Genomic DNA, 15531 nt, shown 5'->3' with positions numbered 1-15531 from the left:
TAATGCATGTCTATAGCACACTCACTACCCCCCCCACCTTGGTTTTAGACCCACAATCTAAGTCCTAAAGGTATTAGTTAAACTTACTAGTAACTCAAGGTTAAAAGAGATGAATTCATTATTCCAGAAGATAAGCCCAGCTTAGTAAATCATCTAACCTTGGTTGTCATGAAAGCACCTCCTTCTCTTAGCTCTCAACTCTTGAGCTAAGTCTGTACCCACCATCTGCTCAGTACTCAGATGACTTCCTCTCTTTCTCACTACTGTTGTTGAGAGAAAGAGCTGAGAGCTTTCTAGTTCTAGCAACAGAGATGGGTGGAGGGAAAGTGAAGGAAAGGACCTGCTCACAATCCCGGAGAAAGGATCTGCTTCTACACAAGTTGAGACAAGAATAACAAGTCTCCCGCTTCAGAGAGGTGAGCATCTAACTATGTGGTAGAGAGAGACCAAAGAGCTCGGCTTCTGAGATGGAAGTAAGTCCACTGGGTGCTTGTGCCTGGACAGCAAGTGTCCTGCTCTGAAACAAAGGCTGGCAAGTGAGCTGTGAGGGCCCAGAGGGAAACAGTGGGATGACAAACAAGCTGCCATGGTGACAGTGCAGCAGGAGACACACAAGAGGCCGCACTCAACCCCAAAGCACCACATGTAGCCAGTCTCCAGGGAGGCTGCTCCCCACAACTAACCGCTCTACTCCCTGTTCCAGGGTGTGATAGACCTGGCCCATCATCTCGGAACATCCTCCGACAGTGTGATGGGGTCAGGATTGTAGTTGTTAACTACAACTGCTGAGTCTCAATGTCCTTCACTATCAAGTGAGAACAGAATGCCACTAGCTGACAAATTCAGGGTAACTGGTTAAGCAAAAGGGCTGAAGAGACTTGTAAACCTTGCCTGGATATATTCTATAGATGAGGATGCAGTGGCCTTGTACTAAAGGCCTTTGCCACTGTCTTATCTCTGTTGAGACTATGTATTCCACTACAGCAATAAAGTCTCAAAAAAGAGCTTACCCCACATGGCCAAGGATGAAACAAACTGCTGGTAGAAGTATGTATTCACCCTCAATCATCTTTTTTTTTTTTTTTTTTTTAAATATTTATTTCCCTTTGTTGCCCTTGTTTTATTGTTGTAGTCGCTGTTGGATAGGACAGAGAGAAATGGAGGGGGCAAGATAGAGGGAGAAAGACAGACACCTGCAGACCTGCTTCACCACCTGTGAAGCGACTCCTCTGCAGATGGGGAGCCGGGGGCTGGAACCGGGATCCTTATGCGGATCCTTGCACTTTGCACCACCTGCGCTTAACCCGCTGCGCTACCGCCCGACTCCCTCCCTCAATCTCCTTAAACCTGCTGTTAGTATACTTCCCAGGGGAAGTGACCAGAGTGGGCTGGGAACTTGTCCAGTACACTAGATTCCCCACTCACATCAGGCACTCAGTTGGTCTGAGTCAGCTAACTACCTCTACTGTTTAGAGGCAAAGGCAAAGAAAGTAGGTGGTGAGATTACAAAGTGGTCCTCACACCTGGTTAAAGATCAGAAGAGGAGAAATGCTTAAGAAAAAAAAAAAAAGATTTCCCTGCTCCCCACCTGCAGAAAGAAAGCTTCAGGAGTAGTGAAGCAGGTCTGCAGGTGTCTATCTTGCTATCTCTTCCTCTCTCAATTTCTCTCTGTCCTATTTAAGGGGGTGGGTGTTCTAGGTATCACACTCTTAAATCAGAAATCATCAAGATTTTTGTGAAGTCACTGAAGTTAAGTGAAGTCATAATCAGCCCACTTCTGTGCCCACACTATTCCTCTAGCCTTCTTACTTTATTCCAAATAATCTATTACTCTCCTAGCTGTTAAATCAATTGAGATATCTGCTCTAAGTCAACATTTCCCAGACACTGGGGGACTGGCAGGTAAGAAAACATAGAAGTCTAAGCAGGTTCCAGATCTTACTGTTTGGGTTTTCTCTCAGAATTCACCTGTCACTGAAATCCTTTGGATATCTCAAATCTTAGGCTAACTAAATTTACTACAGCTATTACTAGACAAAACACAAGCCAATTCGCAGAACTTGTGAGTGTGGGAGATGAAAGGGAGGGATGAGGAGATAATTTGGAGAGCAAAGGCCAAAATGAGTGACCCAGTGACTGTATCCTGTGGGCTGCAAAGCTCTGTGTGAACTGTCATGTGCTGCCTCCAGCTCACACTGCAGTGTTACAGCTCAAGACTACAAAGTGGTCTTCACACCTGGTTGCAGATCAGAAGATGAGAAATGCTTAAGGGGGAAAAAAAAAAGACTCCCTCGCTCCCCTGCTTCTGTAGCTGAGTATCTAGATTTGAACCACAATTATAACCTTTAGGTACACATGGCGTGAAGCGCAAGGACTGACGTTAAGAATCCCAGTTTGAGCCCCCGGCTCCCCATCTGCAGGGGGGCTGCCTCGCAGGCGGTGAAGCAGGTCTGCAGGTGTCTGTCTTTCTCTAGCCCCATCTTACCCTCCTCTTTCAATTTCTCTCTGTCCTATACAACAAGGACAACAAAAATGGGGGAAAATGGCCTCCAGGAGGAGTGGATTTGTATGTAGTGCAGGCACTAAGCCCCAGCGATAACCTTGGAGGCAGAAAGGGGGGGGGGGGGTCCTTAATACTGCCTACAACTCACAGGGCAGGGCATCATGGAATGAAGTAACACTAACAACAGACATCATGCGTGTCTGTCTGTCTGTCTTATTACTATACTACACTAAAGAGCCTTTGGTAAGCAGAAAGCAGCTAAAGGTGTATGTGTCCAAAGAGGCACACCTCGAGGAGGAAGAAATAAACAGCGGCATGTGTCTGGTGGCTGTACAAACTCCTTCCTGAAAGGAGTCGGCATTCTGAGAGCTGGCAGGGTTAGTGGCCAGCCGGCCATTTGCACTTCCCAAGGTGCTTGGTCTGATTGTGCTCTGCACACCTACAGACACGGCTCTCCCCTCCCTTCCTCCTCTCATGCACCTTAACATCCAGTATTTGCTCTCAGAAATTCAGCTTTACTCATCAGTATGAGCAAAGAACCCATGCACTCCCAGTACCTATGGCTGACGTTCCTCCTGCCTTCCTTCCTGTGTCACTGAACTAACATTAGCACCCTGGCGCTGAAGGCACAAACCACCTTCAGAGTCTCCGCATGGCACTTTCTATGCACAGCTGCACACAGACCCTTTTCTATTACAAAAAGCAATTCAAAGAAAAGGAGGGAAGGTCAGACATCACTTTAACTTAGAAACGACACCTGCATCTAAGTGAGTCTAGTCCGCACGGGAGCTCCACGCAGGTACTTACAGACGCACTGGCCACGGCCTGTGAGCTAGAGCCACTGGGTGCAGAGCTGTCACACGGGGCACAGAGCTGCCGCGCCAAGGGGCTGTGCGGTGGGTGGTGGGTCGCCAGGTAGCTTGGACTCGTCATGTCTGCATGATGCTTCAACACTGCAGAGATCAACAGAGAAGAGGAACACATGACTGTCTCAAGAGCAGCTCTACTTCTAGCGCAGGCCAGGAAAGCCAGCAATACTTATTAGCAAAGGCAGAGAAGTGCTTTCTAAGCCTAGAGGAGAAAAAGTGAAGCGATTTTATTGATGGGCAGCGAGGGGCTGGGCACAGGTCGCTGCAGCATTAAGAAGTGATCTGCACTGAAAAGCAGGAAAAAACCCCTGCTCTGCCTTCCTGGAAAGTGAAGGGCTCAGCTCGGGGTCAAGAGAAGCCTAGGCTGCCCCAGAAAGCCCTGAGCAGTTGCAAGTGCAGGCAGAGGCACCGGGCCTGGCCCTACCTTCACTTCTCTCAGATGAGTGGTCTCGTAACCTCATTCTGCTGTGGCTTGGGTCATGCACGGGTGGCGGCGGGTTGAGCAAGCGCTCTGCTTTTGGCGCTGTCACTTGCTCCACCACAGACACAGCCCCCATACCATCTAAGAGCTGCCTGTGGGTCCTGTCAGGCCGGGTTTGGTGATGGGGCAGCTCTGAAGAGGGGAACAGAAAAAGAGCTGTCAAGTATCTTCTCTCAGTCGTATACTGGAGTTCCAACCTCTTGAGTTCTCTCTAGGCCAGGGCAGCAAGACAGTCATCTGAGACTGAAAGTTCTAGCAAATAGCACAGTGGCTTGGACAGGCACAGGGAGCCCAGAGACCTCGGCCAGGCAGGCACATGACACTAGGCTACAGAAGACATCCTGTCCACAAACCAGCATCATGCCAATGTCAGCTGTTCATTGAACATTTTGATCTATGATGTCTTGAATGGCTTTCGAAGTTCATATGAGAGCACCCAAGACAACCAGAAGTAGACTTTATATCAGAAAGTAAGTTGAATTAATGTCAGAAAGTTTCCCCTCCCAAACCTGACTGGAGAACAGAAAACTAAAGAGAGACTCCCTAGTCCCATGAAACTTACTGGCTGTTGTCAAGAAGGAGTTGACGAACTTGTGTCTGTCTTTACTACGAGTCGGATCAGACAGACTGCCTGATATAGGTGCTCTGTGCTTAACTGAAAACTTTTTGGGAGGTTTGATTTTGTCAAAAGGCTTGTTCTGCAACTGAGACTTCAGCATGCTCTGGAAGTGGAGGCTTGTAGGAACATCTGCAAAAAAGGGAAAAAAAACAGACACACCCACAAAATGCTTCAGGTTAGTTCTGACACTCGGCCTTTGTCCTCCTCTCATGAGGAGAGTGTGTTCAACATAGATGACTTTCTAGAAGGCAAGAGCTGGCTCATATCCTGTCTACACAGTGGCACAGCAATACAGCACGGCAGGCACTTTCTTGTGGAAAGACCTGTTTGCCTGAACTCTACTAAAGCTCACTCTTCTTCTTTGAGCCAGGGTACTGTTTAGCTCGGTTCATTGTGGAGCTGGGAACTGAACCTGGGGCCCTGCGACCTCAGGCATGAAATTCTTTTACATAGTTTACCACGCATGAGGACTGAGGTCTGAAACCTTGGCCATCACAGGGAAGCTTCATGAGTGGAGCAGTGCTGTCTCTCTCACTTTCAATCAAAAAGAATGTGAATAGTGGAAGAATCACACTGACATGAGAACCCTGAATGAGAAAAAAGTTAACCACAACACACCTTCTATGAGACTGATGGAGTGTTGTGTATTTCACTACACTTGTTGACTTATTGGTTTGAAAAATTGAAAAGCATCCTGTTCCTACTTTTTTTTTTTTGCCTCCAGATTTATTGCTGGGGCTCAGTGGCAGCACTATGAACCCACTGCTCCTGGCAGCCAATTTTTTCCTTTTACTACATAGGACAGAGAGAAATTGAGAGGGGAGACAAAGAGGAACAGACAGACACCTGTAGACCTGCAGACACTTGTGAAGCACTCCCCCCCCACACACACACAGGTGGGGAGTTGGGGCTGGAACAGAGATCCTTGCGCTCAACCCCGTACACCACTGCCTTGGCCCCCATTTCTATTTTTCTCAAGACTTTAGAACATCAGTAACATTCTTCTCATCAACATAGGTAGTGACTTCTACAGATCAGGTACTGCACTAGTATCTACCCAAGCAAGAATTATACTGGGCTGGAGAGAGGGCTTGCTGGTTAGTGTGCATGAAAACAGTAAGAGGAACTAACCTAGGAACAGTGAAAGCACACATGAATGGGGCCCTGATTCAACAAAAGCCACAAATAAAGAAACATTTTTCACAGCTGCACTAGTCCCTTCTTGACAACACCTAGGTTTTCCTTCTGGATGTAAGAATACTCAGTCTCTCAAACTAACCTTTTAGACTAATCATAACCATTAATTTTTTTCTCACTACTGTTCCTTGCATTCTTCCCATTTTATTACAATGTACTTATTTCCTCAGAATGATCTGGAGTAATATATTTTAAAATATTTATTCATGAGGAGGGGGAAGCACCGCACATGCAATGCGGTGTCTGGGAGGCTGAGGCTTGTCCACTGGGCCACCTCCTGGGTCACTCGTGGGCAACTGCAGGTATTTATCTTTCTCTCTCCTTCCCCATGCCCTCCTCTGTCCTATCCAATTAAAAAAAAAAAAAAGGAAAAAATAGCCTCCGGGAGCAGTGGATTCTCTCCCTGGCTATCTTCCCCTCCTTTCTCCATTTCTCTCTGTCCTATCTAACAATGACGACATCAATAACAACAATAATAACTGCAACAGTAAAAAAAAAAAAAAAAAAAACAAGGGCAACAAAAGGAGGAAAAAAAAAAACCTTTATCCACCCCCTACAACTCTTACACATGCCAGCTTTTGGTGACTGAGAATGGGTAAATTCTGGTCAGGCCAAGGCTGTGAGAACTCATCGTGTCCTCAAGCACTTTCCCTTCAAGTCCTTCAGTATAACAGTTTAATTACAACTCCCCCACCCCAGAGAGGGAGGAGTTACTTCACTTGGTAGAATCTGAGTCTGTTCTAACAGGACTGCAAAGGCACAGGCATGTCATTCTCCCCGTCACTGTTCTCCCAAACCTGAAATCAAGCCAAGGCAAAAGCTCACAGAGGTAAGAGACCTGGCTCTAGTGAAAAGAGCCAGGGGCAAATAAGCAGTCCTGGACGCGGGTCCCAGGGCCATCTCTAGTAGCAGGGAAACAGGACACTTAGCTGGGCCTCAATTTCTTTATCGTGGAGTTTTCTCCTCCTCTTCTGTCTGCTGCAGACAGGGGAATCAACCACAACACTCTTTCCTGTGCACATCAGCTCCTCAGATTCTTCTTAAAAGACTAATTAAGGGCCAGATAGTGCACAATTACAGTGCACAAGGACCTGGGTTCAAGCCCCTGGTCCCCACCTGTTGGGGGAAAACTTCATGAGTGGTGAAGTAGGGCTGCAAGTGTCTCTCTGTCTCTTATCTCCCTCTCCCCTCTCAATTTCTGTCTCTGTCAATAATAAAATTTAAAAAGCAACGATTAATTCCTAACTAATTAGGAATTAATTAAATCTGATTAATACAATCATTATCAATCAATCTGAGAAAACTCAGAGGACACCCATGTGTTATTATCTAGCTAAACTAAATGAGTGTCGAGTCTCTCAACCCAGCCTGCCACATCAATGACTCTTATAATAAATCTTACCCCTAATGAATTTCTCATTTAAATGCTATCAAACAGGGTCAGGAAGACAGCTCAGTGTTGAGCACGGGGCTTGCGTGGCTGAGGTCCACCTGCTACCATCCCTGGCTGGTGCCACATATGGTGGAGTTCAGTGTGCTCGGTCTGTCTTGTTCCCTTGATGATCAGTTTCCTTCCTCTCTCAAGATGCATACCTATGTCTTAACAAGCAAAGCTCTCCAATGGAAGTTGCACAACTGCAACTTGTGTCCTAGAGTTGAGCTGTTATGCAGAAGTAAGTGCAAAGCCCCTATAAACATGCTGATCAACTGAATGATCCCTTGGACAAACTGTTCAAGGGACGCAGGCCACTGGACTCCACAGCCCACACCTGCACCAGAACAGAGTTAAAGTGTTAAGAAGAGTCACGATCTTTGGTCACAAACAGGATGAAGACAGAAGTGACTACTACTAATATGTCACTATTCTTTGTTTTTAACACTGACATTTTTTCCAGCTCACACATATAAATGTCTAAGCATTTTAGCTTGAATTCTACAGTAAGTTACTATTCTTTAAAAAAAGAAAAGGCCATGGACCTCAGGGACCAGAAACCCCAAGATTCATTTGATTATCCTGTTCACTGCTTTCCACCACTTTTTTAAAGCTTTCTTTCTTTTTTGACGGAGATGAGAGATTGAGGTGGGAAAGACAGAGACCTGCAGCCCTGCTTTACCGCCACCAGTGACGCTCCCCGCAGAGACCGGCCGCAGGAGGGCTCTACTAAGGTGTGCCACGTGCTCAGGAAGCAGACTCTGCTGCTTGGCTTCCTCCTCCTGCCGCTGAGCCTCGCGAGTGCAGTTAGTCTGGAAAACCTGCCCTCTCCAGGCGGCACAGAGCATCATGGCCAGTAGGTGGTGCTCCTGCGCAGTTCAAGCTTCCGTTCATGTTCTTTCCCCCAAGGTTATATACATGCTCTACATTTCAGCTAAGAATTAACTGCTTAAGTGAGGTGACAAGGAAATGAGAGCCTCCTTCTAAGTCCTAAAGGTGATGCAATCACAATTTACTGCCTCTACCTTCCAATCAGATGTAGTTTCTCACAGCCTATTATTTCTAGTCAGGAAGACTCTTCTCAGATAAAGAGCTGCAGTTGGTTCCTATTCTAACAACCCACACAAACTGGTTGGGAAACACCTGTGAAACTCCACTTTAACAACTGTCATGAGGATGAGAGAATCGGCTCCCTCAGCAGAGCACTCTTTACCATGCATAAGTCCCAGGCTCAAGCCCTTAGAGCACGATGCAGGAAGCTTCACCAGTTGTGGTATCTCTTCTCTCCCTCTACTCTCCCCTCTCTGCCTCTCACCTTCTAGCCAACAGTAATAAGGGACTCAGTAGGGAGCAATGGAACTGTACAGGTGTGAAGTCTACAAGTCTACAGCAGCAATCCTTGAGGCCAAATAACAAGTCATGAACTCAGATGGTAGCTAAGTGTCATTTACAAGAGCTAGGAAATCGGCCCTAAGTACCTTCGAGAGAAGAGGTTGCAGAGGGGTGACCAGGTCAGGTCTGGGGCCCATGTAAACAGTCAGCTGCTGCTGTCTGCACTGTAACTTCCGCTTCTACCCACTGACATAGGGAAGCCTTGGTAACTCAGGAGACACTACTGGATGCTCAGGAAAGCCATGACATATTTTTGGACAATCTAGTACAGATATGGATGATGCATCTGAGGGTGTGCTCTGGAGTTGGGTGACTCTCCGACCTGGGAATCTTTCAATTACAGGAGTGCTTAGATTTCCATTTAAGCAGTTGCCCCCAGGCTATATATGCTCCCCAGCAATATATGCTCCAAGTTTGTTTGTTTTTTTCCCAACCTTTCTAGTCTTACTAGAAGTAACATGGCGGGGGGGGGGGGGGTCGGGCGGTAACGCAGTGGGTTAAGCACATATGGCACTAAGTGCAAGGACCAGCGTAAGGATCCTGGTTCGATCCCCCAGCTCCCTACCTGGAGGTGGGGGGTCGCTTCACGGGAGGTGAAGTAGGTCTACAGGTGTCTATCATTCTCTCCCCCTCTCTCGATTTCTCTGTCCTATCCAACAACAACAATGACAATAATGATAACAATGGGCAACAAAAGGGAAAAATTAAAAAATGGCAGTGGGTTGTTAATGCAATACTTGAAGAGTTTTGATAACAAGGCATGAAGTAATTACAGGATTTCAGTGACTAAAAGCAGACTTCAATCATTTGAAGAACAAATGAGGAAGAGGGGATTAGAGTCATCCAATCAACTAACAATTAGAAGAAGCAGAAGCACTTCTCTAGGCCAGCTACCAACAACTTATCTTTATACATTAAGAAAGTTTTGCTGGAATATAGCCACATGCCATCTGTTTACACATTGTCAGGGGCTGTGTTTGTGCTACAGTGGCAAGAGGGGGTGACTGCAAACAGACTGAATATAAACAGTTTGGCCAACAAAGCTTATTTAGTATTGGGCTCTTTAAGAAAGAGCCGCTAGAACGTTCTCCCCTCGTACTTCCAAGTAAATCTTGTAGCTTACATAACCCTCATTCCTCAGATATCTACTTCTATTATTCTTTCAACAACTTGTACAAGACTACTGGTAAGGCTATTCTTTCAGATGAGACAGAAAGAGACCCTAGTATAAAAGCTCTGTCCAGTGCGGTGAGCACTGAGCGTAAACTACCCAATGAAGCTTTCCTACTGCCCCTACTTGCAAGGCTCTAAGAACAGAGCAGGGAGGAAACATAGTGTCTTCCCCTCTGCCTCGATTTGAAAAATCAACACAGAGCGGTCAAGCCGAGCTCCAGTGAAGATGAATAAATTAATCCTTGAGTGAAAATGTATTTAGTTTAATTAACCAAAAATCTTTCTTTTAAACCCACCTCGCCAATTATACTCTAGTCAAAGTAAAACCTAACTTGGCTCTTAATCCTTTCAATACTTAGTCTAATACAATTTAGAAAAAAACAATAAGAACCTATATTTATGAATCTGTCCTAGAGCCAACCATGTAACCGAGGTAATCTGTACAACTCCTGATAAGAAGGCTGTTATGACAATGCTGCTCAACTCACTCTGCATCGTGGCACATAAAATACACTTGAAAATACCCTGGAACAAGTGGACCAAGCTGTCGTGGTTGGAGGCAAATGTTCCTAGGCCTGCCGTAGCCACTCAAAGGACATGGGGGAAATCTCCTTGCAAGCTGTAATCTTACAGCGACACATACTGGTCTGTTGGATCTGCTGGCCCCTAATGGCCAAATCTAAGAGAAGACTTTGTGACAGAAAGTAGTGTAATAGGGGGGTTGGGTAGTAGCGCAGTGGGTTAAGCGCACATAGCGTGACGTGCAAGGACCGGCATAAGGTTCCTGGTTCGAGCCCCCAGCTCCCCACCTGCAGGGGGGGTTGCTTCACAAGTGGTGAAGCAGGTCTGCAGGTGTCTAAATAAAAAAAAAAAATAATAATAATGATAAAAGAAAAGAAAGTAGTGTAATAGGATGGCACCAAGATAATATATTGAGGTGTCAGGGTCCCATACATGCATGAACCCACTGCTCCTGCGCCAAACTTTTAATTCTTTTTTAATGGGAGGTGAGAGGGGTGGCTGTGGGAGGAGATAGCTCCCATCCATGACATCAATACTGCTCCCACATGCTGCCAGGCCTTGAACCCAGGGTCCAACATAAGGTAATATGCTGTAATCCACAGCCCCTGCCCCACCCCCCTTTAGATTCGAGAACACTTCTTACCATCTGGAAATGCTAGAACTGGATGGACACAAGAGTCCAGTTGGGAAAGGCGTTCCAACAGAGGGGCTTCATAGTCGATCTCGGGCGGCATGGTGCTAGCACTGCCTGAGCCACACAGCGCGCAGGAGGGATTCACATCACAGCCAGAGCGCACAGTGCTACTTCGGTGAGCCTGGAAAAGCCAACAGAACTGACCATGTGTCTTGTAAAAATCAAGGTCCCTACTCACGCCAAAGGTTCTTAAAAGCCCTTTCCATCTAGTGACATCTATATGACACTGCTAACAGCTCACATCAAGTATCGTTGTGTCCATGATACTTCCTCTTCCAGGGAAGAAACTGCACACCACCAGTTCACTGTGTAGGTGAGGATGCACATTTATTTATCCACGTTTTCCGTATTAGAGTACCTATCATACGAGAAGCTGTCTTTCCTTAACTCCAGTGGAAGAAAGTATAGCTGAGTGATTTGCAAATTCAAGCTCTGATATCTTTTGGAAGTTTGTTGAATCACTGTCATTTCCAATACAACAATCTTCCAAACAATTAAGTAAACTTGTTTCCCCTTTTGGTGGCCTTGTAAATGAATGACCACCCCACCCCTAGTCAATTTTTCATTCAGCTAGAGAGATGGGCAGAGAAAGAGGAAGAAACACCACAGCACCAGAGGCTCCTTTGGAGTCATGGCAGCTCCACGTGCTGGAACAGGGCTGGCAGTCAAACTCGCTTCTTTCTCAAAGATGAAATCTTACTTGACGCCAGGCATCAAAAGCTACTAGAAACCATTTTCTGTGGCACACTTTGCAAAGTCTGGATGCTTCCACCACCAGGATGGTTTTCAACTATATGCTGAGGCAAATATCTGATTCCTGACTCCCAGGTGGGAATGAGTCTTAACAGTTAGCCATACCTCTCCTCTTCTGTTCACATAATTTCCTCAAAGACTTTCAGGGGGTGTCAAAAGAGATGACGAGTTTCCCTGCACTACGCAGAACACATGTGCTCGCTCTGAAAGCCCTGTGATGAAGTTACCTGCAGTGGTACTGTGCATATGGCCACTGTGTTAGCATAACTGGAGAGGGTAGAAATCACTGTGCTTTCCCTGTGCACATGTGGGCAGGGTGAGAGACAATTTCTTTAGCTAGGTCCACGGGGAAGTAGAATCTAGGTTTTCAAAAGGATTTCATTTTTTAAGAAAGGGGATTTCCACAATTCCATGCTTTGAGGAGGAAAACAACAGCTCCTGGGAAATGCCAACGTATGATCTCAAAAAACCATTAAAAGAAAGGATGCTTGTCTTACTGCCTTTCAGCCAGCAAGTCCCAGATGCTACTGTGATTCCATCAGACTTCCTGGTCAGACAACCTCACCAATGTGTCCTGGAACCTCACCTCCCTAGAGCCCTGCCCCACTAGGGACAGATAGGGATCTGCACTCCCATTCCACCAGGACCCAGTGTGTTTCACCAGGAATCTCATTTTTATGCCATCACTGAGAAGGAAATGAATCTGGAAACCGGAGGAAGCTAGACACTGTTTCTCTTAGCTGACAGAGAAGAGGAAAAAAGAGACGCCCAGAAGCAGTAACAGGTATAGGAGTGACTGAAGTCGGGCTCAGTTTCATGCCCCAGCACACCACTTGGGACAGTCTGGAGTCTGTGTCGGCCTAGCTCCAGAGTGAGCCTAGAGTGTGGGGAGACTGCTCATGCATGAGGCACCTACAACACAAAAAGAAAAAGCAAAACACAGCTGCTCTTTGGCAGAGCTTTTCTTTTTTCTTCCTTCTATCTCAAGGGCAGAGTGCATAGGAACAGAACAACTGCCTACTACGAGACTCTGGAAAAGTGGGGAGAAGCAAGCACACTAGGCACTCAAGAAAGCACTGACTAGGAGTGACAGAACTAGAAGCACTGCATGTGTCTCTAGCACAGATAAACGGAACAGTCTACTGACGTTGCTTATGTCAGCATAAGCTAAGTTCTTTATAAACTAATCTGGAGAAATAGGTAGATATGCTGCCAAACCAAACATTTACCCTGTGCAGACTACAGCAAGGGGGTAAGAATGCATTTATACACTGGCTTTCTATAATGTCTAAATGCTAAATACTCTTTTGCATCATCTAATCAAGGAATAACATCCACATTTTTAAAAATATAAAGGCTCAGACACAAAAAACGGTTTCTTCACTGCAGATTTATTTATTTATTTATTTATTCATTCCCTTTTGTTGCCCTTGTTGTTTTACTGTTGTAGTTATTATTGTGGTCTTCTTTGTTGGAAAGGACAGAGAGAAATGGAGAGAGGAGGGGAAGACAGAGAGGCGGAGAGATAGACACCTGCAGACCTGCTTCACCGCCTGTGAAGTGACTTCCCTGCAGGTGGGGAACCGGGGGCTTGAACCAGGATCCTTACTCTGATCCTCGCGCTTCGCACCACCTGCACTTAACCAGCTGTGCTACCACCCAACTCCTTTTTTATTAACCAGAGCCCTGCTCAGCTCTGGTTTACGGTGGTGCAGGGGATTGAACATGGGATTTTGGAGCCTCAGGCATGAGAGTCTCTTTGTATAACCACTATGCAACCCAGCCCTGCCCACCCTTCAGTTAGTCTTTAAAAACATTCAAAGGGTTCTAGATGACGGATCACCTGGTAGAGTGCACACATCACCATGCTCAAGGACACAGGTCCAACCTCCTAGTCAGGGCCACAGGCCACAGAACAGCTAAGGAAAGAAAGTGGTGGGATCAGGTAGGTGCCAAGCCCTGGGGAGGACCCCCCCCCCATTCATGTGGGGCCAGAAAGATGGCCCTCAAGTAGGGCTGACTACACTGTCATGCAAGGCTCAAGCTCCACAGACAAGACCACCTGGGAGGTGCTGTGCCAAAAGAAATCCTTGGTGCCACAGTGCCTCAGACAATAGGCATGATGATAATGATATAGAACGTTGGTGATGAGGGTGGGGAGAGAAGGCCGGGAGGGAGGGTCCCTCTGGTAGAGGGCACACTTCACCAGGTTCAAGGACCCAGGTTTGAACCCCTTCCCCTCACAGAAGCATGTGAGAAGCAAGCTGCTTGAGCACTGAAACTGTCACAGCTCCACAAATAAGAACATTAAAAAACAGATCATTTCTGTTAAATTAAAAAGGCTCAATAATGAAGAAATCAACGGGGTTTTGTTTGTTTGTTTTTGTTGTGTCTCTGGGGTTATTGCTGGGGCTCAGTACAAATCCACTGCTCCTAGTGGCCATTTTTCCTGTCTTACTGGACAGGAGAGAGAGAGAAGTAGAGAGAGGGCAGATAGAGAGGGACAGAGAAAGAAAGACACCTGCAGACCTGTTTCACCACTTGTGAAACATCCTCCCCTGCGGGTGGGGAGTCAGGGCTTGAACCCAGATCCTTGTGTCTCATACTATGTGTGCTTAGCCAGGTGTGCCACTGCCCAGCCTCAAGAAATCAACAGTTCTTATAGAGAAATATATATCTGAGCTAGTTCCTGACAAAGGATGTGTACAGACATAACCTCCACGTATCCTCTTTTTATGTCTATGGTGTCTGGGCATAAACTCATGTATGTAAAATGCCTCAGAGGAGACCCTGGGGATGAGTTCTTCATTCTTCATTTTAGTCCCTAGCCCTCCCCGGGAGTGAGGAGGTGAGAATGGACAAAAAACGATGGAGACCACCACAACACTGGCCCAAGGCCCACAAACCCAGGTCCTCACAGTTGGAAAAGCATGGGCCTTACAGATATGAATAAGGTCCTGAGTTTGACTCCTGGCACTGCACAGTAGGCCAGAGGGAGTCTCTGGAACTCTCTCATAAATGGGAGGGGGGAGGAATATATATATTTTAAAAGAAAGAAAACACAGTCTGGACATTCAAGGTCCTTCTTAGGGCACAGACGTAGTGTGCCTGAGACCCAAGGTCTCCAGGTTCGACTCCTGGCATCACTTCAAACAAGAGCTGAACAGTGAGTGGTCTGGATCTCTTTGTGACACTCTCATAAAAATACAACTTTCGAGCAGAGGTAGATAGCATAATGGTTATGCAAAGAGACGGTCATGCCTGAGGCTCCAAATCCCAGGTTCAATGCCCTGCACCACCATAAGCCAGAGCTGAGCAGTGCTCTGGTTAAAAAAAACTAATAATAATAACAACCCCAGAGGGATAAAGAATAGGAAATGTATCAGGGGAGGGGATGGGATACAGAGGTCTGGTGATGGCAATTGTGTGGAGTTATACCCCTCTTATCCTATGGTTTTTCCAGTTTACTTTTTATAAGTAAAAAATTTAAAAAACTAGTAATAATAATAAAAAACATCTTTTGAGTATATCAAGACTGTGTTAGAAACTGACATTGGAATCAAAGGTACTTAACTTTTTACATATGTCTCCCCCTTACCTTAACTGTCTTTTAAAAATTTATACATGTATCTTTGAAATTTTCAGGCACAACCCAGAAACAGCTAATGTCAACAGCAATAAGGAAAGTTTGCTATTTCATAAATGATAAAGAAAAAAAGTCTAGGAGACTACTACCCTAGTTTATTATTATTATTATTTTTTAAACCAGAACACTGCTCAGCTCTCGAATATGGTGGTGCTAGAGGTTGAACCTAGAACCACAGAGCCTCAGGAATGAAAATCTTTCGCTATCTCCTCAACCTAAAAAGAAATCATAACAGTATCCCTAGATGACA

At 46.0% G+C, this 15531-nt stretch overlaps 1 protein-coding gene across 1 annotated transcript in view; it reads right to left on the bottom strand.

Moving 5' to 3' along the window:
• KANSL1 (KAT8 regulatory NSL complex subunit 1) overlaps positions 1–15531 on the bottom strand; it is a 46430-nt gene that overhangs the window by 6178 nt on the left and 24721 nt on the right. Inside the window, exons 5-8 of the mRNA XM_060184222.1 lie at positions 10832–11003; positions 4416–4601; positions 3797–3985; positions 3311–3456 (exon numbers count right to left, since the gene is read on the bottom strand). Of these exons, the coding sequence (XP_060040205.1) occupies positions 3311–3456; positions 3797–3985; positions 4416–4601; positions 10832–11003 (693 nt within the window). The remainder of the gene's footprint in view (positions 1–3310; positions 3457–3796; positions 3986–4415; positions 4602–10831; positions 11004–15531) is intronic.

This window comes from Erinaceus europaeus, unplaced genomic scaffold, assembly GCF_950295315.1.
Source record: "Erinaceus europaeus unplaced genomic scaffold, mEriEur2.1 scaffold_407, whole genome shotgun sequence".
Taxonomy (NCBI): Eukaryota; Metazoa; Chordata; class Mammalia; order Eulipotyphla; family Erinaceidae; genus Erinaceus; species Erinaceus europaeus.
Note: the sequence above shows the minus strand (reverse complement) of the source record. Positions and strands in the feature narration are given on the sequence as shown.